General features: G+C 38.6%; 1 protein-coding gene across 2 annotated transcripts in view; it reads right to left on the bottom strand.

Moving 5' to 3' along the window:
* Positions 1–27,415, bottom strand: part of LARGE1 (LARGE xylosyl- and glucuronyltransferase 1) — a 612,082-nt gene that overhangs the window by 124,148 nt on the left and 460,519 nt on the right. For both annotated transcript variants that reach the window (XM_001366359.3, XM_056798822.1), the window contains one exon: positions 3,442–3,546. In XM_001366359.3, the coding sequence (XP_001366396.1) occupies positions 3,442–3,546 (105 nt within the window). The remainder of the gene's footprint in view (positions 1–3,441; positions 3,547–27,415) is intronic.

Genomic DNA, 27,415 nt, shown 5'->3' on the forward strand with positions numbered 1-27,415 from the left:
TGTGTATTATTCTTCCTTCTATGCCAAAAAGAGGAACATATTACATTGAGAGTTCTTATGCTGGGGTTCATGCAATTGCTTATCAGGGGGGAAAATGATAACTGTATTTGAGTAAAGTTGGTTTTCTTTGTAATCCTATGTATTTTATTTGTCACATTAAAAAATATGATTCTGAGACGGGGTCTATAGGTTCTCCAATCAGAAGGTCCATGTCAACATATAAAGAATTCTGTTGGCAATCTTATACTTTATTTCTTGTGTCTGAGAGACTCTTGTCAATCACATCACACTCTCTAATGTTTGAATCTCATATTCTCAAATAATAATATGTTCTGGGTAGTAGAGAGCACTGGATTTAGAGAGGGAAGACTATGGTTCAAATTCTCATTTTGCTACTGATTACCTGGATGACCTTGAACAAATCACTAAACCTCTACGGAGTTCAGTTTCATCTTCTATAAAATGCAAGGTTTGCCTAAGGTCTTTTTCGAGAATTAAATTCCAAGGCCCTAACATAATAGCAGCTGGCATTAATACAGTGCTTTATGGTCTCCAAAGCATTTTGCATACATTTTTTCACTTGATTTCCACAATGACCCTGACAGGTAGACAATAGTAATAATAGCTGTTATTTACAGGGCTCTTTGAAAGGCATCAGGAAAGCCATTTCCCAATAGATAAGCAGTCAAAGGATATGAACACAATTCTCAACAGAGGAATTACAAACTATTAGAAGACAGGAAAGATTGTTCCAATTCACTAATAAGATGACACAAATCAAAACAACTGAAGATTTCACTTCCCATTTAGGAGATTGGCAAAGATGACAAAGGATGGGTTGTAGAAGGGTGGGTGCACAAATGAATGGTTGATGGATAAACTGAACTGTCCATTCTGGAAAGCAATTTGGAATTATGTGAGGAAAATGATTCCAAGTTCCAACCTTTGTCCTAGAGATTTCCAATGCCAGGGATATACTTCAAAGAGGCCAAAGACCTCTACCCCAAATCAGCAAATTATTTTATATCAGCATTTTCTTTTCTTTTTTTTAAGTCTTGGAAATTTTTATTTAATTAATTAATTTAGAATATTTTTCCATGGTTACAAGATTCATGTTCTTTCCCTGCCCTCCCCCAACCCCTCTCCTGTGGCTGATGTGCAGTTCCTCTGGGTTTTACATGTGTTATTGATCAAGACCCAATTCCATATTATTGCATATGGTAGCAAAGAACTGGAAGCCAATTAGATGCCCACAGATCACAGAAAGGCTAAACACATTGGGGTATATGAATGTCGTGGAATATTATCAATTGAAGCACATCTTCTTATGAATCTCAAATTCTACCTAAAATGTTCTGGGTAGCAGAGCGAGTACTGGATTCAGAGAGAAAGCATCTCTGACATAATACTTGAATATCCAGATACATGGGAAATTTTTATACACACATAAACATATGTGTATTTCTTTATAGCGACAAAATGTTTGACCTACATTTTATTTAATTCATGTGGCAATGCTTCAAGATCAGGTCTTTAAGTACTGTTTTCCCTATTTACATTTGAAGAAATTGGGGTGTACTGGCAGTTAAGTGACTTGCCCAGAGTCGTACAAAAGTGCAATAGTAGAACTAGGTCTTGAACCTAAGACTTTGGACTCCACGTTTTGTGTTTTTTATAACACAAGTACCTATGTTGACACCCCTTTTCCAGGGAGCAAGTTGTATGGCTAGACCTTGTAGGTGAAGTTATTTTGCAGAATATGAAGAAAAATTTCCACATTCTCCATGAAAATCTACAGCCCAGGCTGTCTAATCTCAGGAAGTCTGGCTCCATTCTTCTCTCTAATAACAAATCCTCTTCATCAGACCCAATCCCTTCCGAGGCAACATAAATCCCCTTGTAATGACCACTCAGTGTCACCAGGTTATTCAAATGGACACATCACTTTAAAAAGAGTTTTTGCCATCTGCTCTGCCCATTTGTTACCAATGGAGAGAGAAGTAACTCAAGCACACTGGCATATAAATTGTGTAGCAGAGGTGATTTAGATGCAGGGCTGTGTGCCTATGTCTCCCACCTGGTACCTTTCTTACATTTTCCTTCCACTGTGAGAGGGCGGGGTGTCTCATCAGATACAATAAATTGCCACTTAGACTGCATCCTTTTCCACCTCCTGGTGAACTGAATTGATGCCCCAATTTTTGTTTTGTTTTGTTTTGTTTTAGTAGGACAGCTCTGACCCCTATGCTGTTGTCTTGGAGGCAAGGTAGTATATCTTTATCTGACATTTTCTTTTATTATTTGCTGCTGAAGAAAGAAAATAAATGTTTCCTCCAAGGTTCACTCTAGGTTTCCTGTCTCCCCCCTACCCAAAAGTGGGTGCCTCCAGCTTAAAGAAAACATAGTTCATTTCATGAGAAAACAAACCAAAAAAATAACTAAAGAAATACATTTGCTTACAAAAGGAATTACAGGAATTCTTTTAAATGGATATCATCCTCAGTATGCAATATTTCAGACATAAAGCATAGGCTCATGACATCATAGATTTGAAGCTAGAGACCTTAAAAGTCATCAAATAAAATCCACCTATTTGACAGATTAGGAGAAAGAGGTTAAGCTACTTGCTTGGGTCATACAGATATTATGTATTACAAGTGGTATTTGTATTTAATTCTTCCTGACTCCAAGTGTCTTGCCCAATCAACTTTACATGTAGTCACCCTAAACCATTCAGTCCAATGAGGTATGTTTATATACTTCTGGACAAAGGCAGGAGGTAAATGAATTCACTTTGAAGGATTTGTCTCTGGTTCTCTTTCTGACTCACTCTCATCCTTGCTATAATCTCATCTACCAAAGAGGAGTGCTTGTGCCATCTATAGAATCCTGTGATGACGTCTTCCATTTCTTGGGTGAGTTTAGAATGTCTGCTGGGCAAATGGATTAGGTCAAGGGCAGCTGAATGGAGGCTGAGGGTATGACCCCAAAGTGGCATCTGTCACCAACCATCCATTTCAATCCAACATGCATTGATTAAGTACCTATTATGTACAAGGTTCTGGGCTAGTTAGTAGTGATATACAGGAATCATAAAATCATGATTATAGAGCTAAGTCTATGATACAATAATCCCTTAAAGTCTCTTCCCCCCTCTGCTTTAGTTGTTTTTTTTTTATCTGCAAAAAAAGGTAGTTCTTTTAAATGGTTTCTATGACCCCCTTTCAACGCTAATGGTATAATTCACTAACTCTCTAAAGACCCTTCAGTTTTCTCATTGGCAGAATGAGGGAGTCAGAATAGATGATCTTGAAAGTCCAAACCAGCTCCTGAATTGGCAGCAATCTCTGGACTGCAGTATTTTGATTCAAAGATATTTGAAACGAGCTTTTAGGTCATACATTCAGGTCATGTGAACATTTTGAAAATGTCATGACCTACCTGTGTTGTAGCCTCTTCCAAGGGCAGGCCATGGTCGGTGATTTTTCCACAGGTTTCCTAAGTACCAGTCACTCTGGTTCTCTACCAAGCCCAAAACTTGTTGACCTGTAAAGTGAGTAGAAAGGAAGACTATCATCAGCAGAGGTGAGACAAAGAAAATATTAATAATAATAAAAGTGTCAGGTAATAGCGGATCAGGAAGACCTGGGTTTAAATCCTGCCTATGAAAACCACAGTTGCTAGGTGGTACAGTGGATAGAGTGCAGGGCCTAAAGTCAAGTAGACATCTTTCTGAGTTCAAATCCAGCCTTATACATTGACGAGCTGTGTGGCCCTGGGCAAGTCACTTGATCCTGTTTGCCTCAGTTTCCTCATCTGTAAAATGAGTTGGAGAAGGATATAGCAAACCACTTCAGCATCTTTACCAAGAAAATGCCAAAAGGGATCACAAAGGGGCAGACATGACTGAAATGACTGAATAACAACATCATGAAATCTACATCACATGAAATCTACATCACATGAGTTTTGGAGCCACAGTTCACTCTTTACTCAGCAATGTTTTCCCATATGGATGAAATCACAGGTCTAGACCCATACAACAAAAGGAAGCAACAGTAGCTTGAGCTCACTGAATGCTTTAAAGTTAGCATATAGCACATAGCATCTCATTTTCTTTTTTAATTTAAATTTATTTATTTATTTGTTTTAAAATATCCAGGCAACTCTTTCCCTTCATCCCCTCCCCCATTAGAAAAGGCATCATTTGACAGAAAGATGTATATATAAATTAAACTATGTCTTATTTCTATTACTTAGTTTCTTTTTCTAGAGGTGGGCACACACAAGTCATTCTTCAAACACTATCTCTGTTGCTTTATATAATGTTCTCTTGGTTCTGCTCATTCACTCTTTATAATTTCATGTAGATCTTTCTGTGTTTTTTCCAAAATGGCAAATAATATCTCATTTTCATGACAATCATTGGACAGTGAGATGAAATCTTAATGTGTAACAATTATAGGGTCCACTTTGGTGACAATTTGCAAATTGTTCATTTCCTGATTCCTCCCTTGAGGCAGTGAGAGCAAGTATCATCATCAGCATTTACAGACAAGGCGCTTATAGTCTATGTAAGGGTAGAGACTTGTCTATGGCTACAAGAAATGTCATTGTGGAAAGGGCAGTGTGATTGGATGGATAGACTCATCAAGCCATAGATTCAGAGCTGGGAGAGACATCAGCAGCCTGAGCCAAACTCCTTAATTTTACAGATGAGAGAAAAGAAGTCCAGGGAGGTTTGGTCATGCTTATTGACAGAATCAAATCTATATCCTCTGATTCCAGAGCTAATATTAATGCATATATTTATTATATATAGGAAAGTTAATATGATATATATTGATAAATTATTAGATTATATAAATATCTTTTATGAGCACAAAATAATATTAATAACTTAAATTAATAGAGCAGTAATGTATATTTATTTCCTTTTCTCCCCTCCCCATTTTTTATACCAATATTCTTCCCACTATACAAGAGTCAGAGGAACAGGGTTTAAATCTCATTTTTTCAATTTACTATACTTGTGACTTTGGACAAGTCAATTTACTCTTAAAGCCTTATTTTCTTCTTCTATAAAAATAATGAAATAGATGATCTACCTTTAAAGGTCTTTTCTAATTCCAAACCCATGATTTTATGTATTCAAACCCCTTTCTTGAATTCCAGTCCAGTATTCTTTCTTTTATGCCACATTTCTTCAAATACATATCTATTTCCTACAACACAAGTAACTATTTCCCTCTGGAAGCAAGAGGTTTCCACAAGTCCATTGATTCATTCAGTAATTATTAAACACTCTTGTGTGAGAGACTGTGCTATGGGATTGACATTCAAGGACAAAAAAGAAAAAGTCAGCCCTCAAGAAGTTTGTACACAAATTGGTGAGAAATAACAGTAAAAGGGGTAAAATAAATAGACTGCGATTATAAAGTAATTTTGGTGGGAAGAGACAAATCTTATTGAGGTCATCATGAAAAGATTTGTGTAGGAAATGTCTTGTGGGCTAAGTTCAGAACTCCAAGAAGTAGAAATAAAGTAGGACGGCATTCTAGACAGGAGAAATATCATGGATAAAAGCAGAGATCAGAGACAAAATGTTATGTACAGGTACTAGAAAGCTGACCAGCTTGATTAGAATATAGAATATGTGAGAGAAAAAATGAGAAATATATCTGAAATCATAAGTTAGAGGTCTATTATGAGTTGCTGACTGAGAAACAGAAGAATTTGCATTTTAACATAAAGGCAATAGGAAGCCACTAGAAATTTTTGAACTAGAGTGACATAACCTGTGTTTTAGGAGTATTAAGGTGGATGGATTGGAAAGAAGATGATCATACTTTTGGGAGACCAACTATTAGAAGATAATGCAAGATCCATGCAACAAATAAGTGATGGGGACCTTAACTGAGGTTATGTCTATGCAGATGGAGAGGCATGTGAGATGTTTCAGAGAGAGAGAATTAAAATGTCACTTATTAGATTTGGGGTCAGGGTAAAAGTGAAGTAAAAACTTCAAGACATCTCAAAGGTGATGTAGGTGATTTTAAGAACTGCCAAACTGCCTTGTTCAACTGCCAAAGGGCACTAAAAGACTGTTGGCCCTTTGATACAGCCATAGCCCTGCTGGGTTCGTACCCCAAAGAGATAATAAGGAAAAAGACTTGTACAAGAATATTCATAGCTGCGCTCTTTGTGGAGGCAAAAAAATTGGAAAATGAGGGGATGCCCTTAATTGGGGAATGGCTGAACAAATTGTGGTCTATGGTGGTGATGGAATACTATTAATAATGAACTGGAGGAATTCCATGTGAATTGGAACAACCTCCAGGAATTGATGCAGAGCGAAAGGAGCAGAACCAGGACTAATACATTGTGGTACAATCTAATGCAATGGACTTCTCCATTAGTGGCAATGCAGTGATCCTGAACAACTTGGAGGGATCTATGAGAAAAAACCACTATCCACATTCAGAGGAAAAACTGGGAGTAGAAACACAGAAGAAAAACAACTGCTTGATCACATGGGTTGAGGGGATATGATGGGGGATGTAGACTCTAAATGAACATCCGAATGCAAACACCAACATGGAAATAGGTTCTGATCAAGGACACGTGTGATACCTAGTGGAATTGCGTCTCAGCTGCAGGAAGAGTAGGGGAGGGGAGGGAGGGAAATAATGTGATCCTTCTAACCAAGGAATAATGACTAAATAAATAAAAAAAAAGAATGGTGCAACTGATGAGATCAAGAAATGAGAAATTCTGTGAACTGGAAAGAGTAAGAAACCCAGGAAAGGGGCTGGCATTAATCTGAAATCCTTGAGCCAATGAATGTAAAATGGAGTAGAGCTATTCTTTCACCTTCACCCTGGAATACATGTGACATAGAATCTCTTCAGTCCAATCACAGTCTCAGTGAAGTGATGGTATGTGAGGTTGGTGTAATTTGTTTGATCAATTTATTGAGCCTGAAGGCTGGAGGTAAATCATCATCCTAGCATAAATTCATAAAATAGAGGGACAGAAAGAAAATACTATAATCCGTTGTATCATATCATTTTATTTGATCATTTCCATAAGTTCTCATTCTCTCTCTCTCTCTCTCTCTCTCTCTCTCTCTCTCTCTCTCTCTCTCTCTCTCTCTCTCTCTCTCTCTCTCTCTCTCTCTCTCTCTCTCTCTCTCCCCTTGTCCTTCTCTCTCTTCTATCCTTTATCTCTCTATAAAAAGGAGGAGGGCACATTAATCCAGTGATAGCCTGAAAATCAACCAACTGGGTGACTGAAAATTTCCAGATGAAATGGATTGGTAAGGAATTCAAATACAAAAGGCTAAATTGGCTTAGGCTATAGAGAGATTAACTTAATAAGTCCAGTTTATATATCTTATGTAAATGTGAGATCAAAGAATTAGAGCTTGGGGGCAGCTGGGTAGCTCAGTGGATTGAGAGTCAGGCCTAGAGATGAGAGGTCCTGGGTTCAAATATGGCCTCAGACATTTCCCAGCTGTGTGACCCTGGGCAAGTCACTTGACCCCCATTGCCTAGCCCTTACCACTCTTCTGCCTTGGAGCCAATACACAGTATTGACTCCAAGATGGAAGGTAAGGGTTTAAAAAAAAAAAGAATTAGAGCTTGAAGAAACCTTAGAGGTTTAGTGAATCCATCTTCCTTTTGCAGATAAGGAAATTGTGGTATGCAAAGGTTAAGTGATTTGCCCAAATATGTGGGTGAAATTTAAATCTTGACTCCAAGTCCAATGTCCAACCAGTCTTTCAGATGGGAATCAGATATGATTTCATATAGACTTTGGAAGATTTATATGAATTAAAGCAGAATAAAGAGGGCAGAACTATGAGAATAATTTATGATGTGACATCAATTGGCTAAAAATGAACAATTCTTAAAAGTACAGAATGGGAAAGACATCCCATGAAAACAGTTTATGTGAAAAAAGAATCTGGAGGTTTTGATGAACCATCAAATCATGAGCTAACCAATCATCAACAGTATGTTGTGGGGAGCAAGCAGCCAATGTGCTCTTAAACTTCAATGACTGAGCATAGTTATCATAGATACCAAAGTTATCAAGAAGCTAGTCCCAGTATCCTCTTCCACAGTGGGAAGATTTCTGGAATCTACAAAGAATAAAAATTCCTTATAAGGTTTTTATATCTTAGGATGGTTAAGTTCATCAATAGCCATTCATTAAATGTCTATGTGCCAGAGGATACAAAGACAAAGAGAAAACAGACCCCGTTCTCAGGGAGCTTCCATTCTATCAGGGAGATAACAATAAAAAACATTTAAAAAAATAAACCCTTATCTTCTTTCTGTCTTAAAACTGATACTAAATATCAGTTTCAAGGCAGAAGAATTATAAGGGCTAGGCAATTAGGTTTAAGTGACTTGCTCTGGGTCATACAAGGGTCTATAATACCCCCCATGCTGGGGATATGAAGTCAGAAGGTGCACAAACACCTGGCCTCAAGGAGCATATATATTACTGAGTCTGGAGCTAAATCATAATTCTAGCATAAATGCATAAATGAGAGAGATAGAAAGAAAATACTACAATCTACTTATCATTTTCATTACTTTCAAAATTCTCTGCCTCTCTCTCTCTCTCTCTCTCTCTCTCTCTCTCTCTCTCTCTCTCTCTCTCTCTCTCTCTCTCTCTCTCTCTCTCTCTGTCTCTCTCTCTCTCTCTCTCTCTTTCTCATCTATCCTTTTTCTCTCTTTCTAAAAAAATAGCCACATCATTCCAGTGATAGCCTGGACCAAACAACTGGGTCTACACAGAGGGTGGGAATGGGATAGGACATTAAACAATCAACAAACATTTATTTAGCAACTACAATTTTCCAGACACTATGTTAAGTCCTGGGAAAATAAAGAAAAAACAAAAACACTTCTTGTCTTTAAAGAATATACACCCTATGATAGGGATGTATGGGGTTAAGGGAGACACAGTATGTGCATTTATAGGTATATACAGAATATATGGTTTTAATAAAAAAGAAGTAGGCTAATTAAATAATAGTTTCTGGCATGTAGTAGGCATTTAATAAATGTTCACTGATTGACTGACAATAACATCAGCTCACATTTCTGTAGTGCTTTAAAGCAAATATGGCCTCAGACACTAGCTCTATGGCTACAGGCAAGTCACTTAACCCTGTTTGCCTCAGTTTCCTCATCTGTAAAATAAGTTGGAGAAGGAAATGGCAAATCACTCCAAGATCTTTGCCAAGAAAACTCCACATGATGTAACAAAGAGTCTATACAATTGAAATGATCAAACAACAACAAAATATACACACATATAAAAATTAATTACAAGCTATGTGACCCGGGTTAAGTCACTTACCCCTTTTTGTCTCAGTTTCCTCATCTGTAAAATTGAACTAGAGAAGAAAGTGGCAAACCAATCCAGTATCTTTGCCAACAAAACCTCATATGGGGTCATGGAGTTGAACACGACTTAAAAATGACTAAAAGAAAAAGGTTTACAAAGTGCTTGTAAATGAGACAGTAGGAACAAGACACTGTTCGTTTTCCAGACAATGGAAGAGGAACACAGAGAGATGACGAACTCTCCGAGGGTCACACAGATTCCAAATGTCAGGGGCAAGATGTACATTTGAGTCATTTCCAGCCCCCAGAGTCCATGTCCTTTCCCTTAAAGCATCTTGTCTCTCTTTGTACTCACACCCATTATCTAAAGGGATCCTCTGACTCCAGTCTCAGGAAGAGGCAGGAACCCAGAGGAATCCTCTCCAGGAGAGGCTGAGGGCTGCCACAATGAGTAGCTTGTTCAGTATTCTCTCCTGCCTGTCTCCACTTCCTAAGAGTTATGGTAATAAAGCACCATGACTAAGGGAAAAGCCTTGTCATTGTTTTCTGTGCAGAGCCTGAAGTTATGATTAAGTGGATGCGTCTCTTCTTTGTTACTCCAGGCGCAAGTTAACTTATGAAAATGAAGCCATCGCCTTTGCTTATTCATACATCATTGCTAACAGGCAGAGGAGGGGAAGCGAGCTGGCTCTAGCCTCCACCTTGTCATCTACAGGTGCATAGATGGAGGAGAGAAAGTGCAGAGCAGCATCCTTCCCTCCCCAGCCGTGGGATCCACGTAAGACTTTGGCTGCTTTGTAAGAGGAAGTCACAGAGGATGTCTGAATGTTTTCTGTGATCATGTCAGGTTGGACATCTGACCCTTTTGCTTTTTTTTAAAAAGCGTAGTAACAACTCTAAGACAGAAGGGCAAAGGGCAGGCAAACAGGGATGAGTGATTTGTCCAGGGTCACCCAACTAGGAAGTATCCGAGATCAGATTTGAACCCAGGTCCTCCTATCTCCAGGGCTGGCTCTTTCTCCACTGAGACACCTGCAAAGTACTTCAAATGATCTCATTTTATCTCTCCAACCATCCTAGGAGGCAGGTGGTATAATTATTTTTAACAGTTAAGGAAACTGAGGCATACAGGGGTTAAATGATTTGCCCAGGATTACACAGCTGAGAATGGATTTGAACTTTAAATCTTTCTGACTCCAGGTCCAGTGCTCCATCTACCACACCATAAAGCATCTCAAAAACTAAGCTCCAGACTATCGCATTAAGTGCTGCGACTACCTCCTAATCAGCTTCCAGATGCCCCCTCTATGATCTATCCTTTACACAGTTACAAAATAAACTTCCTAGAAAACCAAATCTATCACTCCTCTCCTCTAGGACCTTCAATGGCTTCCTACTGTCTCCTGAATAAAATACAAAACCTTCCACATAGCATTGAATACCTTTCATGATATCACTCCAGCCTACCTTTCCAGACTTATTTAATAACGTGCGCCTTCCTGTAATCTGGGTGGAAGTACGATGGGTATGTTTGCCTTTTCCTGAATTTAGCATTCTATCTCCCACCTTCATGTCTTTGCCATGTCACCCTCCTCTGAATTATCTCACTCCTCACATCTACCTCGTAGGTTCTCTAGCTTCTTCTAAGCTCCAGTTCAGGGTCCATCCACCATTTATAAACTATTTTTAATGTTTTATTCCTCCTTGGATTTCTGTGCATAGATTTATCCCTTTTGCATGTTGTATCTCACCAGAAGTAGGTAAGCTCCTTGAGGGCAGGACCTGTTTTTTTTTTTCTAATCCATTTTTTTTCTTTACACATTTCCAAGCCCAAGCCCATAGCAGACAAGAAATATATCTTAAATTGGTATAGATGACCCCAAACCGCAGAGGCAATACATAACATAGCCCCAACATTTGGCCTCAAATCCTCTTCTTTTTACAACCAAATGTTCTTTCTTCCATACTCTGATATGTCAAAGAGCCAGGCTTCGGACAGACTTGATTAACGTGGGTCAAATTCAGTGCTTTCCTTTTCCATCTGCTTAAGCTTTTCCCCTTTTCTATCAAAGAAACCCAAAACGTAACTATCAAAGAAAACTTCATATAAGATATAAAAGCAGATGTAATGGAATACAAACACTTGGTCATGTTCTAAAACCTCAGGCACATCTTTTCGGGGGTTATCCATTACAGTCTAATCTTGCTCTATCTTCTGATTTGATTAGAACACATTTTTCTGATTCACCATAATAAACTCTTGGGCTTCCCTGTGCCATGCCCTCAGCTGTGCAATCTCTAGTCAAGTTTGCTCTAAAATCCATGCTCCTGGCCCCTAACTACTGACCATGACCATTCCCTCTGGCTCTGGTGCTTTCATTTTACTAATGAATTCCTCAGGGTGTTGGACAATTCATCTGGGATTTCACATTGCACTGGAGTCTCTGGACTTGACTTTCTTTTACTGGGAAGCAGAGGCTTATCTAAGACTGCTTTTTGTTTATCTTCAAAGAGACAGGAGGTGGGACAATGGATAGAGCATTGGGCCCAAGAATCAGGAAGATGTGAATTGGAATCCAGCTCCAAACAATTCTATTTGCCTCAATATACTGGAGAGAGAAATGGCAAACCACTCCAGTATCTTTGCCAAGAAAAGCCCATGGACTGAGGTCCATGATCTCACACAGAATTGAACATGATTAAATGACAACAAAAATCTTCCAAAAGGCCATCTTCTTTGCACCCATGGATGGGTCCCAGAACTCTCTGTTTTCTGCCAAGTATAGATGATACAACAAAGGTCACATATGCCTTCTCCTTGCCAGGGTGACTCTTATTAAGGGTCCTTTCCCCACTTTGAAGGACTTCCTCCCCACAGTCTGATGGCTTTTTATCCTTCATATTTTTGTATTTGGAAAGTTTTTTTTTCTTCCCCCTTATGATCTTCCTAATAAGTACATAATGACTAAATTTACAAAGCATCCTAGCTTGGTAGTCAGGAGACCCAGTTTCCCGTGGTACTGAGTGTACCATCCAGTCAAGGCTGAGCCTGCGAAGAGATGTCTTTGCAGAGATAGCTCCAGCTGCATTTCTAATACAGAACTCATTCTATTATGCTAAGGGGAGTATTTGTGAGTGCTAAATGGAGTACCCCAATGGGGATGATGTTCTAACAGTCATAGAAGGAGGAAAGAAAGGGAGGGGGCTGAAACTCAGGGAAAAAACCTAAAAATCCAATAAACATCCTGCTAATGCCTCCATCTGCCAAGTACTAAGAGCAAGTTTTCCTCTAGTCAGCCTCGAGTGAGTCCACATTAACTTAATTTATGGTTTTAAAACTCTTGCTTCAGTTTCAAATAATGATTTCTCTCTTCTTCCTTTCATGATCTTTGGTCTAAGGAAATGGGAAAATCTTCAGAGGAATGCAAGACTCTTGGGCTTCTTTCCAATCTGGCTTTTATCACACTAGACTCCCTAGTTGCTTTGTAGCAGGCAGCCCTTCTCAGGCAGGGGCTATTAGATCAGGGAAATAATATTGGCTTGGAGTCAAGTAGAAATGTAACCCATATGGATTGCTTGAAAAAAATTTTGTTTTATTTTTAAAAACTCACTTTGTTTATATATTCAGGAACTCTGTTCACAGATATTAATGAAGAACTCGCTTTATTTTCCTAATAAGAATACTTTGAATATATATAATAGCTTTCCTACTAAGAGAGGCTGCAGAATACTTTTGATTTGACAAAGTTTTGTTTCAAACCTTACCTTCTACCTTAGAATTAATACTGGATATTGAGGCCAAAGCAGAAGAGTTGTAAGGGCTAGGCAATGGGGATTAAGTGACTTGCCCAGGGTCACATAGCCAGGAAGTGTTTGAGTCCAGATTTGAACCTAGGACCTCCCATCTCTAGGCCTGGCTTTCAAACCATTGAGTTACTCAGCTGCCCCTTAAAGTTCTTTGTTTTTGAAGACCTGAGTTCAATTTTCTTATGTTGTTTTTTGTTGTTGAGTCATTTCAATTGTGTCCGACTCTCTATTACTTCATTTAAAGTTTTCTTGGTAGAGATCCTAGAGTGGTTTGCCATGTCCTTTTCCAGTTCATTTTGCAGATGATGAAATTGAGGCAAATAGGGTTAAATGACTTGGCCAGGGTCACACAGTTAGTAAGCATTTGAACTCAGATCTTCTTGATTCCAAGCTGGGCTCTCTCTTCCCTTGGCTGCCAAAATCAGAGCCAGGATTTGAACTCGAAAAGGGAAGGAACTTAACCTTTACCAAAATAGAACTACAGCTATTTCTCAGGGCTTTGAGAGCACTGAGAAGCTGCTGAGTGGCCCAATGTGTCAGAGGTGGGATTTGAATTCTCATCTTCCTGCCTCTGTGGTCAACTCTACAATATAGCTACTCCGCTACTGCCTCTTCTTCCTCCCCAACATCATCATCAAGAGGCCAGGGAAGTTCTATAGAGTCTATAGACGCTCACAATTCCCTCTGGGAGGGGGCAAAGAATAACTATGGTAATGCCCCCCAGATCCTGAAGTCCAATTGTTTTAACAATCCAAACATAGTTATGATCTGGAACTATATGGCCTAAAGAAGCTATCCAAACATCCATGTTCCCCATGAAGCCTTTCCTAGTCCCCCAACTGCTTGTTTTAGAGAGCTTTGTGTGGGTAGATGTGTAGATGCACATAGATAATTTTTTTACTTTTATGTTGTATGCATTTTTAGATCTACTTATTGTCTCTCCATTGTTTATCCCCTACATCTGTTGTCTCCAGGAGGAAGTAAGAAATTAACAAATGATTGATTGCCATGAGGATATGGTGGGAAAGACTGAGAATGGAAAAATAATAAGAACAGGTTAATAGGGAATGTGGAGCCCACAATGCTCCAGAAGGTCAGAGCCAGGAAGGACCTTAGAACTGTCAAGGCTGGGAGGAACCATAGAGGAACCATATCAAGTTCAAGTGTGCCATTTTATAGCTGAGGAAACTCAGGTCTAGTAAGGTATGTAGTCAAGGGGGTAGAGCTGGAAGAAGCCTCAGAGGTCATCTAGTCTGACCCAAACATTTTAACAATGAGAAAATCAAAACCCTGAGAGTCAATGACTTGTCTAAAGTCTCTTTGCCAACAGGTCCTTTCCCATTTTTTAAAAAATCTCTTTGGGACACAAATCCAGTAGTGCAAGGGACAAAGATCTGATTCAAACTTCAGCCTCCTAATTAGAAATCCAGGGACTTTTCCACTGATTGCAGCCTGTTCTAAGTGGTTTAGAGTTCTGCATCCTCCCAGTCCCTATCTAGAGTGGCAGATTTGACTCTAGCCCAGTTCCTAAGACTCATCTGGTATCTAAGCAAAGGTCAAAGGCTGAAGCCCCACAACTCAGGATCAAGTCTACTTTGCTGCATGCTGAACTCATCATGGTGGACATGAACTTAACTGGTAAGTATAAGATTTTGAGTAAAGGACTTGGACTCTACTAAGCATAGTATTCCAAGAGTGATCTTCCTGGAAGGCAGCAGGATCATCACTAGTATTTAACTGCTCTGAAGTTTCATTTGGGAATGGAGGGAGATGAAAAGGGTAGGTAAACTGAGATTTGTGGTATTCCTGGTTTCCTGCAAGACTTACACACTTCCATCTATAGGAGAATTTTCCTGGTTCTCCTATGAGGAGATTACCGATTTGTAGTTGATATATGTATTTTGTATATAATATATGTATATTATACATACAAAGGTATGAGTACTTTGCATATGTCCATGTGTTCAAGCCTTTTCATTAGAATGCAAGCTTTTTGAGGGCAGGGACTCTCATTTTTACTTTTGTTCCTCCAAAATGTAATACAGTGCATGACATATAGTGGGGTCTTAATAAGTGTTTCTTGATTAATTGTCTGACTCTCAATGGAGTTTATTTATTACATCTCTATAAGGAGAGATTGAATTAGATGACCTCTGGGATCCCTTCTAGCTTTTAATATATGGCTCTCTGAGCTTTGTAACCAGAAATGTAATAAGTAAAGGGAGAACTGAGTTTAACTATAAGGAGCCCAGTGCTTTATAAGACCCTTTCCCCTGAGTGGACACAGTGGTGAGCTTTCATCTCCCTGAGATGATTCCGCTTCCCTTACTCTCATTCTCTTATCCCTGTAAGCAGATCTTCTGTCTTATTATTGAACTGAAACGGCCTTTTCCAAAGTTGGCATGCATCTTTTAATTGCTAAATCTAACAGCCTTTTCTCAATTCTCATTCTTCTTGATCTTTCTGGAGCCTCTGATATTGCCCATCTTTTCTTCTTAATGTTCTCTTTCCTCTAGGTAATTACGATGATATTTTCTCTCTTGATTCTCTTTATCCTTTTACTTCTCTTTCTCAATTTCCATTCCTAGATATCCACTCAGGTCATGTACTCTAATGGTGGGTGTCTCTAACTGTCCTGTCCTGGATGTTCTTCTCTCCTCCCTCCTAACAATATTTTGATTGGTGATCTCATTGGCTCCTATGAATTCAATTATCTTCCTTATGCTGAGGATCCTTTATCCAGCCCTATCACTTTTCCTTCCTAGACTTCCATTTCAATTGAATCTTAAGCATCTCAGTCTTGATATCTGTATACCCCTTCCTTCCAACATGCCCCAAACTAGACACAGCATCTTCCTCCTTGCCTCTTCCTAGCTCTACTATTACTGGGGAAGATAACACCACACTCCTAGCCACCCAGGCTTCCAACCCAAGTGTCATCCTCTATTCCTCATTCTCACACATTATCACATCCAATTTGTTGCCAAGTCTTGTTGATTTTACCTCCATAACATCTGGTTCTTTTCTTTTCTTCTCTGATGCTGCCACTACTCTGGTACTAGCTTTCATCATCTTATGCTAGAGTGTTGAAACAGCCTACTGGCTAGATTCCCTGCCTCAAATCTCTCCCCTTTTCAGTCTATCCTCCATTCAGCTATAAAACCGATTTTCCTTAAGTGCAGGTCTGACCACATCAAACCCCATTCAATAAACTCCACTGGCTCCCTATCACCTCCAGGATCAAACATAATATCCTCTGTTTAGCATCCAGAGGTCTTTATGACCTAGTCCTATCTTGCTTTTTCATCTTATACCTCACTCTGGGATCCAATGACATTGGTTTCCTCGCTGTTCCTTAAAAGACACTCCATGGCTCCAAGAATATTCCTTGTGATTAGAATTCCCTTTCTCTCTACTTCCTGACTTCCCTGGCTTCCTTTTAGTTAAAATAAAATCTTACTTTCCATAAGAAGCCTTTCCTGATCTCTCTTGATGCTAATTTCTTCGCTCCGTTGAATACCTCTAATTTGTTTCATATGTATCTTGTTTGTGCATAGCTGTTTGCTTATTGTCTCCCCCATTAAACTGAGAATCCCTCAAGAAAAGGGTCTATTTTTTGCCTTTTTTTTTTGGTATTGCCAGCACTGGTACTTAGCACTGGTATTAAGCACTGGTCTCCAGTACTTAATAAATGATTGTTGACTTAACTTGATTTGGCCCCTCAATGCCCTAGGCTCAAAAAATCTCTAGTTATAATTCTGATGTCAACTCCAGCTTCTCAGTATTGCAGATGCTTAAGAGTTGGCCGAATTCTCACAAATATGAACACAAAACGTTCCCTTCTCTTTCTGCATTAATGCTTCAAATACCTTCCGGTCATTAACTTGCCATGCATCCCCAGAGCATATTGTGCAGGATGAGTGAAGACAAAGCTGAGCTGGCCAGCTCAGTTTTTCAAATAACTAGCTGACTGACTACTTCCTTCAAACAGTCATCTCTCAAGGACAACACACCTATAATACTCACTTAATAGTCTTTCCTTTGGCATGATGTTAAATCAGCTACAATAACTATGAAAAGGTCCTTTCCCTTCTAATAGCTCTAACAGCCACTCCAGTGCATTCTAAATGGATGGGGTGACTCTCAAATTTGTAGAATACCTTCAGCAAACACCCCAAGGAGGTGGAACAAAGACAAGAGTGAGTGTATGGACCATGAAGCTGAAGATGAATAATAAGAGGTTATGTTTACAGAGAGCTGTAGAGTTTATAAAATTCTCATCCCTTTCTTATATCTTGTCTCACTAGGTACTTTTAACAGCCTTGGAAGGTAGGTAGCGTCCATTAACACACCTGTTTTACAGATAAGGAAATTGAGTTTCAGAAATGTTTGGTAGCTTATACACATCCAATGTGTCAGAGGCAGGATTTGAACTCAGGTATTCATGATGCAAAGTCTAACCACTCTTCCATGTTGCAGGGATTTGAACCTGGGTCCTTAATTCTACATCTAATGTGCTCCTTGTACTACTGCCCCTTGGGTTTGAGTTTGAGCTTGTTTATTTCCTAGTGAGGAAAGCTCAAACCACATTTTTGTTTCCTCCTTTATAAAATTGGGAGATTATTGTGAGTACTATAGACGAAAAGGCATGATATAGACTTAAGATATGGAATAGCTCCTGTAAGAGAGAGAAAATCAGATCCAGCAATGCAAAGGAACAGCCCAAGCTGGGGAAGGGAAAAGAAGACTCAAGATTCGAGAAAGGAACAGAGGAGCTGGGGGAAGTTGAAACTGCCAGATCACTTCTTCTTGTCAGCTCTCCTGGAGTGGATGGTCTGAAAAGAGGACCTCTGAGACAGAGGGTCCCTCTGAACATTGACTGCTTTCCAGTGAACCCTTAAATCTCTCTGGTTCTAGATGAAGACAAAAAGTAGACTGGGATTTTATAGAAAGCCATCTATTAAGAAGATTTCTCTCTTTCCCCCAAATTGTCCTGGACTTCAACTCTTAGCCAGATCAGTTTAGGAGGAAGGACAAACCCAACAACTGACTGAAAGGAGGGTCAAGCAGACAGCCTGAACCCCTCAGGATTTAGAGGGAGAGGTCAGTTGTTAACAAATTCCTATCTCCCACTTTCCTCTCTCAACACCCTCATTCTCCCTGCTTTGTGAGTCCCCAAGAATAAAGTGTTATCCCTTTAGATCAGATCTGCATGCCTTCTAACATCAAATAAGGGGATTGAAGATTTGGAGAGAATCATACCTTTCCCCCCCAAGGAAGAGAGCTAGCTCCAGACCAAGGCTGAGGAGTAATTCAGGTCTCAAAAGGGGAGAGTGGCAGTTGGGATATTGGGAGAATCCAGAGGTAGGAGAGTTACCCTGCCTCTCAGCAACAGCCAAGATCAAGAAAGGAGGGAGCGGGTCATCTCTCTAAGACCTTCTCCTCCAGTTCTTGACCTCCATATTCTAAACCTGATCTCTGAGGAGATATATTCTGTCCCTCTGGAAGACAATTTGTGCTGTCCTCCCCAAGGAGAAGAGAGGGGAGGATTAATCTTTCCCCTCCCTCTCTCCATTTCTTTAGCTCTGTCACACTCCTCTCTCTCCTTCCCCAGTGCGAGTGTATATGACCTCCTTCTGGTCATATATTACACTAGGTGGTGTAGTGAATAGGGTGCAGGGCTTGGGTTCAGGAAAACTTAAATTCAAGTCCTGTCTCAAACACTTACTATCTGTGTGACCCTGGGTAAATCACTTAATCCCTCTCAAATTTAGTCTCCTAATCTGCAAGAAAAGAAATGATAATAGTATCCAACTCTCAGAATTGCTGTGAGGATTAAAAAAGGTAATAAATGTAAAGAGCTTTGTAAACTCCAAGAGGCTATATAAATATTAACTATTATTATAGTTATTGCTATGCTATATATATTCTGTTATTCTGGGTTTATATAAATATTAACTATTATTATAGTTATTCTATTATGCTGCATATATGTGGGATATATGCAGTATATGCATATATATATCCTGCTATTCTGTATATATAAAATATTAACTAAGAAGTCATAAATATTAACTTATAATTATTATGTTATGCTATATATGAACTATATATATTAACTGAGAGGTTATATAAATATTAACTCATTATGGTTATTCTGCTATGCTGTAATCTATTCCCAAATTTCTTTTCTTCCTTACAAGGAATAATATCACCTTCTGAAGGAGTTGGGAAGACAAATGTGATTCCTTTCAAAAACTGTTGGTTTTGAAGGATCTTGGGTTGGAGTTCCAGTTCTGCCACTCAGCCAATAAACAATTATTAAGCACTTACTATGTGCCACATACTATACTAAGTGCTGGAACCTATGTGACCATGGGGAAATCATTCTCCATCCATGGAACTCATTTTCCTTTCCTCTAAAAATGAACAATTTGGGCCTGATAACCTCTAAAGTCTCTGCTGGCTCTAACCTAGAAGCCTGCCTCATATTCCAAGTTTAGAAAGTCTGAGATATAACATCAATAGTTTGTTAGAAAAAAGAAAAAGTACAGACTGGGAGGAGGGCACTTTCCCACATCAGGAAATGGACAAACTGGTTAGGGGGTTCTTCAATTTGTATTACTTTGAGAGGAGGGAGGTAAATGGTCAACAAAAATAAACACTGATATTAGAGTTACTTAGGAGGTATTGTTCAGTTTAGAATGCTGGATATGCACATTCGAATTCTGCCTTTATCACTAAGAATCTGTGTGCTGGACCTCAGTTATGGCCTTCGAGATTTCATCTAGCATCTAATAATCTAGAGATGGAAAGACCATGTAGAAATCTCTTAAGCGAATAGAGCAAAGTTGATAATAATTTGGTAAGGTCTTAGAGGACACCACTGTTAAAAAAGGATTCTTCATACTTCTTTATTTCTCTGTTCCTTTAAATTGATCAGATGGATAATAGGGGCTCATGATGACTTAAGTATTTTTTAAAACCATATCTTCCACCTTAAAATCAATATTGTGTATTGGTACCAAGACAGAAGGGGCTGGCAATGGGGGTTATGTGACTTGCCCAGGGTCACATGGCTAGGAAGTGTCTGAGGTCACATTTGAACCCAGGACCTTCCATCTTTAGTAGGCCTGGCTCTCAATCTGCTGAGCCATCTAGCTGCTCCTCAATGACTTAGTCTTTTGATACACAGTACTTTCTTCCCATAGCCCTAGGGGTCAGGGAGTTAGCACTTTTTACTAAGAAGGAAACTGGACTAGGGGAAGTGATATTTATGGTCACTATTGTGTAGATCACAGTGTTAGGTCTAGGATTCAGAGTGATCTCAAATTTCCCTTTCCTTTCAGAGATGAGATGGGATGAGGCTGAATGGGAAAGTTAATGGGAAGAGAAAGAGGAAAGGGATAAAATATAGGGGAAATTGAGATGGAAGAAATCTCAGAGGAGGGAAGGGAAGAGTTACAAGAAAAGGAGAAAAGAAATGAGAGCTCAAAGAGAAGAGGAAGAGAAGAAAGGAATATAAAGAGAATAAGGAAAAGAATATTATAGGAAAGTGGGGATTGTGAAGTGAATGGGGAATATGAGAAGGGAATAAGTGTGGAGGAAATGGGGAAAAGGAAATCAAAGAAAGGAAGGGAGAGGGGAAAGCAAAGGAAGAAGGCAAGAAGAGAAGGAGCAGTGGAAGAATAATAGGAAATTGGAGAGGAGATGAGAAAAAAGGGAGAACATATCTGTCTGTCCATCCATCATTTGGTCCATCCATCTATCTGTCTGTCTGTCCATCTATTCATCCATCCATCCATCTATCTAAAAATATGTGTATATGTTTATATGTAGTAGATATTATATATATTTATATATTAGTATATACATATGTGTCTATCTACTGCCACAAGTAAAACTGCAGGGCTGCAGTCCAGAATTTTCCTGGCAAAGGTTTTAATGTCAGGATGGTGTGAATACACCGCAGGTGAGTCACGGTGGGTAAGAGGCTGTTGTCACAGACTCCAAATGGAAAAGGTCACCAGTTTAGTAAAAGTGGCAGGCGGAAGCTTAACTGTGATGACATTTGTCCCCTAGGCAGGACTTTATGCTGCCAGAAGAAATGAATAGGTTAGAGAGTTTCTGGCTGTGAATGGACATGCCAGAGTCCCATTTAGAAACTCTGAGTGGAGGAAGGCAGCCCTCCTTGTTGGCAGAATAGAAGGATGGATAACAAAGGCATTTCCCTTGAGATGAAAAACTCTGTAACCACTGAGTTTAACCAAAACACACTTTGAGGCACTACTCTTCTTGTTTCAATTCTCAGTCCATGCCATGCAGTTCAGACCTCTTCCTTCTCCCATTACAACTGGTTGTATGATTGTCATTTTAGGGGAATGAAGCATTTTAAAGGTACAAGCCACAGGCACAATGACAATGGCAATATTAATGATGATGATGATGATGATGATGATGATGATGAGGAGGAGGAGGAGGAGGAGGAGGAGGAGGAGGAGTATATTATACTTCTATACTTCTACTACTGGTACCATTGAATCCAGATAAATAAACAAGTCTTATGAATTTCCCTCAATTGGAACTCCTTCATTGAGTCCTTCTATAATTATTTTAGGCTGAACTGTTATTCAGCTCTCTTTATTTAGGGACATTTACAACTCTGGCCTTCACTTCCAACTCCTAGTCCTGACTGAATTCTAGATTCTTCAGAAATACTCCATTTGTAAAATGAACATCATATTTCTTTCCTTCTCAAAGGTAGGGGAAGAGCAGAGGGAAAGAATTTGGAACTGAAAGTATTTTTAAAAATTATTGTTAATTAAAAAAAAAACAATCATCTTAAAGTTGGCACTTAGAACTAAATCCAGTAATCCACCTATGGTCTGACCAAAGCAGAGCAAAGTAGGACCATGAATACCTTTATTGCAGATTCCACACTTCTAATAGTTAATTCAATAATAAATTCTAGTCAATTATACTGGATTTTCATCTTTTTTTTTTCCTTTAAAGTACTATTTGTTTTAAAAGATGACTCTAGGAAGGGGAGGGGCAAGGATAATAGGGGAAACTATAATGATTTTTTTTAAATGTATACAAACTTATTTTTAAAAAGATGGATAATAGAAATTGGCCAGAGATTAAGATTAAGCTCCCTGACCTGCACATAATAAATTTTCCATTTTCTTCTCTTTTCAGTCAGGACATTTGGCTATGCCCAGTCTTTTAGCACTGCACTTACCCACAATAGTGATTTTTGAGATCACAGGCCACATTTCTGTAATCACAGTCACACATTTCTCTGACATCTAATTCATTCATACCAGTTTAATTTGTACATAGTGGGTGCTAAATAAATACTTAATTGAAGCAAGGCCAGTTGGATACTTAACATTTCTTCATCATTGTTTGTCTTAAGTTTCCAGTTCAAAAATCATCCCCCTTGAAGTAATGTTGATTAAGTCTCTTTTTCTTTGTCCATTATTCATCCATCCTGAGTAGTGGTTTTATTCCTTCTTTGACTTTTCCTCCTCCACTTCCATATAGCTAAGTCTCTCTTTTAATTGTCCTTAGCATTCCAAACAAGGCTCCTTCCGATTTTTTAGCAGTATTAACATTACAGTAGAATTTGTTTCTCTCTTGCATTTTCCTATTTTTTTCATTTTCTCTTTGTGTCTTTTAAAGGTTAAAATTACTTGGTGAGTTCCCTGTATAGTCATATCATTCTTTTTAGATAATTCTTGCTTTTCTTGCTAAGAGTCTGACTTGCTCAAATCACTAAATGTATAAAAGAATCCAAAAAGTCTTATAAGCTTTTAAACTGCTTTCCAGTGGACTAAAAACCTTTTCTACTTCTCCTAAGATGCCAGGGTCTAGAGTTTCCAAATTGAATCCATTATATATACCCTTCCTAGAGGAGCTGAGATATATCCAGTGAAATAGCAGGATGCAATGGCTAGAGCTCAGCATTTGAAATCTGGAAGACTGAGGTCCAGTTCCCCCCTGCTAGTTACTATGTGTCCCTGGACATCTCTTTTAACCACTCTGGGACTCAATATCCTCATCTATAAATTGATATTGAAAATAATAGCATAAGGCTTAAAGGGTCGCTCTGAGGACCCAATGTGATAATGTATGTAAAGTGCTTTTTACATCTTAAAGGTCTCTATAAATGGGACGTCTCTTTCTCATCACTACTGCCTCCCCCAGCATCACTATCATCATTTTACCATAAATAGTTTCTAGTGTGTTAAGAAATCTGAACTGACAGTGAGGGGACCTGAGCTGTTTTGTCTTAGCTATACTACTACAGGCAGGGAGGTAGCTTGGTGGACAGAGTGCTGGGTCTGGAGTCAGGAAGATCTGAGTTCAATTGTGGCCTTAGATACCAGTGCGTATGATCCTGGGTAGGTCACATAACCTCTGTTTGTTTTACTCCACTGAAGAAGGAAATGGCAAACTACTCTAGTACCTTTGTCATGAAAAACCTCATGTTCCATGAGGCAAGGAAGGATCAGACACGACTGAACAACATGCCAATAGAGGATGTATGGCTACTGGACAGTCACTCACCTACTTTTGGCTTTATTTTCTTCCTTTATGAAAAAGGAGGTTGGACTAGATGATTTGTAAGTTCCATAAATAAAATTGTATGTTTCTATGGCTAACAGCTAACCTTTGGTTGTTTAATATGTGGGTACCAACATTGGACCCATTGTATCAAGATGTTCCACTTCAGCAGAGTTGAGGTATATCATCTCTATCCAACCACATCACCTCTCATCCTTAGAAGTGCTTTTGACTTCAGCCAAAAATAAAAGGTGCCTTTGGGTCTTGTCACCAAGCTAATAGCAAGCTCAGCATTTCAGCATCACTAGGAGTTTGGTTTGCTCCTACCCACTAAATTCCTGCATAAAGAAAGTACACAATAATACAAGATGTCTTATAAAGTCATTTTGTTTTGGGACTATCTTGCACTTGATCTTTTCCATTTCAATTAACTTCCTGTGGAAGTGTCAGAGCATGAAAGACATCTCTGAAAGGGTAGAGCCTTGTTTTTTCTAAATGGAACCTTTCAAACCCCAAGAGACTCTAATTCTATGCTACTTATACAATTTCTGACCTACAGGGACCTAAGAACTCTAAGTGCAGTCTTTTCTTTATGAATCATTTCAAAGATTCTGTTCACTGGAGGGGACAGCTGTGAGCAAGAAAAATTCATTCTGTTATCCAGAAGCTACATTCTAATTTTAGGGAAACCAGTTCAGAAAAGAATGGGGAGCAAAGGCCACCATGAAACCAGGTGCTCCAGATGGAGGCCAGGAGATTGGGGATCAAATTTTTGAGAACCTTTTTCTGTCCAAGAAACCTCTGCTATTCACTGCTTCAGTAGTACTGGACTAATCATTACTCTTCAGCACAAGCTGACACTTTCTTAGTTTTCATCTACTTTGCACATACAGCTATATCAGGAGTTCTTACCCTTTTTTGTGTGTCATGGACTTCTTTGGCAGTCTGGGGAAGCTTAGGATTTCCATGGGAGAATTGTGTTTTTAAATGTATCAAATAAAATACATAGAATTACAAAGGAAACCAATTAAGTTGGAATGCAATTAGCAAAACAGTCAAAACAAAACAAAACAAAAAAACCCCCATAAACTACAATACCAAACATAAGCCAAACAAATTTATGGACCCTAGGTTAAGTATCTCTGCATTTTAGGGATATATTGGCTCTCCTGGCTAGACTGTAAATTCCTTGGCAGGATAGGAGTTGTTTTCCCCTATGAATTTATTATTTGCAGGGTCAGTTACAGTGTAGGTGCTTAATAAATGTTCACGAATTGCTTGAGTGACTCTATATTGTGCTTTTAAAAGCTTACAATATTCACTATACTATATATGCCCTCAACACTCATCTTGACTTATTAAAAAGATACTGATTGGGAAGATTTATAGGAACTGATGCAAAGTGAAGTAAGAAGAACCAGGAAAACAGTACATACAATGGTTAAAATGATGTAAAAGAAAAGAGCAAAACAAAACTCCAATTGAATTCTGTGCAGTGATAAAAAAACAAGCTTTTGAAGAAGAGATGAGAAAATACACACTTCACCCTTCTTTGCAGAGCTCGGAGATGACAGGTGAGGAAAACTGCAGGCACTATCATGTTTGGAAGATATGTTAGGTAGTTTTGTGGAACTAATTTTTATTTCTTTATATTATTCTTTATTATAATGGCAGAAAGGAATATATGTAGAAATGCAGATGATCTAAAAGCCATTAGTTCAAAAATATTTATTAGGTCTTAGTATGTACAAGACATTGTATAAATATTGGGGTCAGAAAGAAAGGCAAAAACATGATCCCTGTTTTCAATGAATTCACATTGTCTAACAGACAAGGTAACAATGAAAAGAATGCTCAGCTTGGAGTTACTGAAGCTGAGTTCAAATTCATGTTCTATCATTTACTATCTGTGTTAAGTGGGGACAAGTCACTTAATTTCTTTAGGATTTCTTTTCCTTATTTTTAAAATGAAGGGCCTGGATTAGTCAGTCTGTCAATAAATACCTCCAATGCACCAAGTGCTGTGCTAAGCACTGGACTAGATAGGCTCTTAGGTTCCTTCTGGTTCTAGATAAATGATCTTATGAGTCTTCATTTGCAAAATGGGGCTAAGGATACTCCTGTTATCCTATGTCAGCCACTTTGCAAACTTAAAATGTGTCACTTTTATTGCTCACATTTGTATGACCCATAGCAACAAGTAAAGTACTTTGTATTATACTAGTGTCTTAATAAATGCTCTTTAAAAATTACAGTAGTAGACAGAGGAGTAAGGAGCAAATGATGTTGCTGCTTTGATTCCGTATTTGGCCACTTAAAAACAAATAATGCTAATGGACTTCTATTACAATTACTGTTTTGATTGTTTTTGAAAATGAAGATGATTATTTTTTTTAAAAGATGATTATTGATATACAAAAAAGTAAAGCTTCCTCATAATTATTTTGCAGTTTGGCTTCTTTAATATAAAACCCCAGAAGAGTTAGACTGAAGACACTTTTTGGTTGGATTGTGGACATTAGGAAATGCCTCAGGACTGCTCTTTTTCCACAAGGCTTTCAACCTTCCCTGGCAACACTTATGACCACCTTGTCTACACCACCTTGTCTACACCAATCATGCACAATTGCTGTCATTTGCAAAACTTGGCAGCCTATTTACCATACCAGAGACTAAACCTTGTGACCTCTCCTGAAGCAGAGATAAGATGACAAGATCAAGTTTCCTTCACATTTTCTATAGGTGGGTCACTAAGAGACCATTCACAGACCCCTAAAATGAGACAGAGGATATAATTCTAGATCAATGATTTTCTAAGATAAAGTGGAACAGGTGGAGGCAGGTAAGAAAAATGAGTGAAGTGAAATAAGGAGGAATGGGGGGTAGCTGGTTACTTTTTGTTGCTCTTTGGAGACCTCTATAGTTTTAGACCAGTCATCATTGCTCTCTAGCACTATCATATATCATTATTTCTTGTTTATTTCCATAGTATTAAGCTGATTCTAATAAAAGAAAAAGATATTTCAGGATAAATAAGATACTGGTTGAAGTTCACTGACAGAAGAACCAACAAATATTTGCAAAAGCTTATTATTCTCACTAGGTGGTTTAGTGGATAGAAAGCTTGGTCTAGAGATAGGATGTGCTGGATTCAAATATGACCTGACACTCCCTAGTAGTATGATCTGGGGCAAGTCACTTAAACTCCATTGCCCAGTCCTTACTGTTTTTCTGCCTTAGAACCAATACATATTATTAATTCTAAGATGAAATGGAAGGGTTTAAATTTTTTTAAAGCTTATTATGCTCTGCAATATTGAATGCAGGTTTTCCTTAATATATGTTAAAACAACGTGGGGGTTTAGTCGTATACCAGCTAACTCGTGATTCTACTTCCTTCAAGTAATTTTCATTTCCTTCACCACCCTAGAATCCCTTGTATGGATCATCTCCAGGTTTTCAGTATCCTTCCAAAAATGTGGTGCCCAGAATTAGACACAATATTTATAATGTGATCTAGCCAAGAGAAACACTAGATTGGTACAACTAGACTATTGCTGCCTTTCTCAACACAATGACTTGCTAGACAAAATAGATAATGTTATTCTTGAGCTTATTAATAAAGGCAAAATATTCCTATCATATTCAAAATAGAAACAGAATATAAATAGTAA

This window comes from Monodelphis domestica, chromosome 5 (assembly GCF_027887165.1).
Source record: "Monodelphis domestica isolate mMonDom1 chromosome 5, mMonDom1.pri, whole genome shotgun sequence".
NCBI lineage: Eukaryota > Metazoa > Chordata > Mammalia > Didelphimorphia > Didelphidae > Monodelphis > Monodelphis domestica.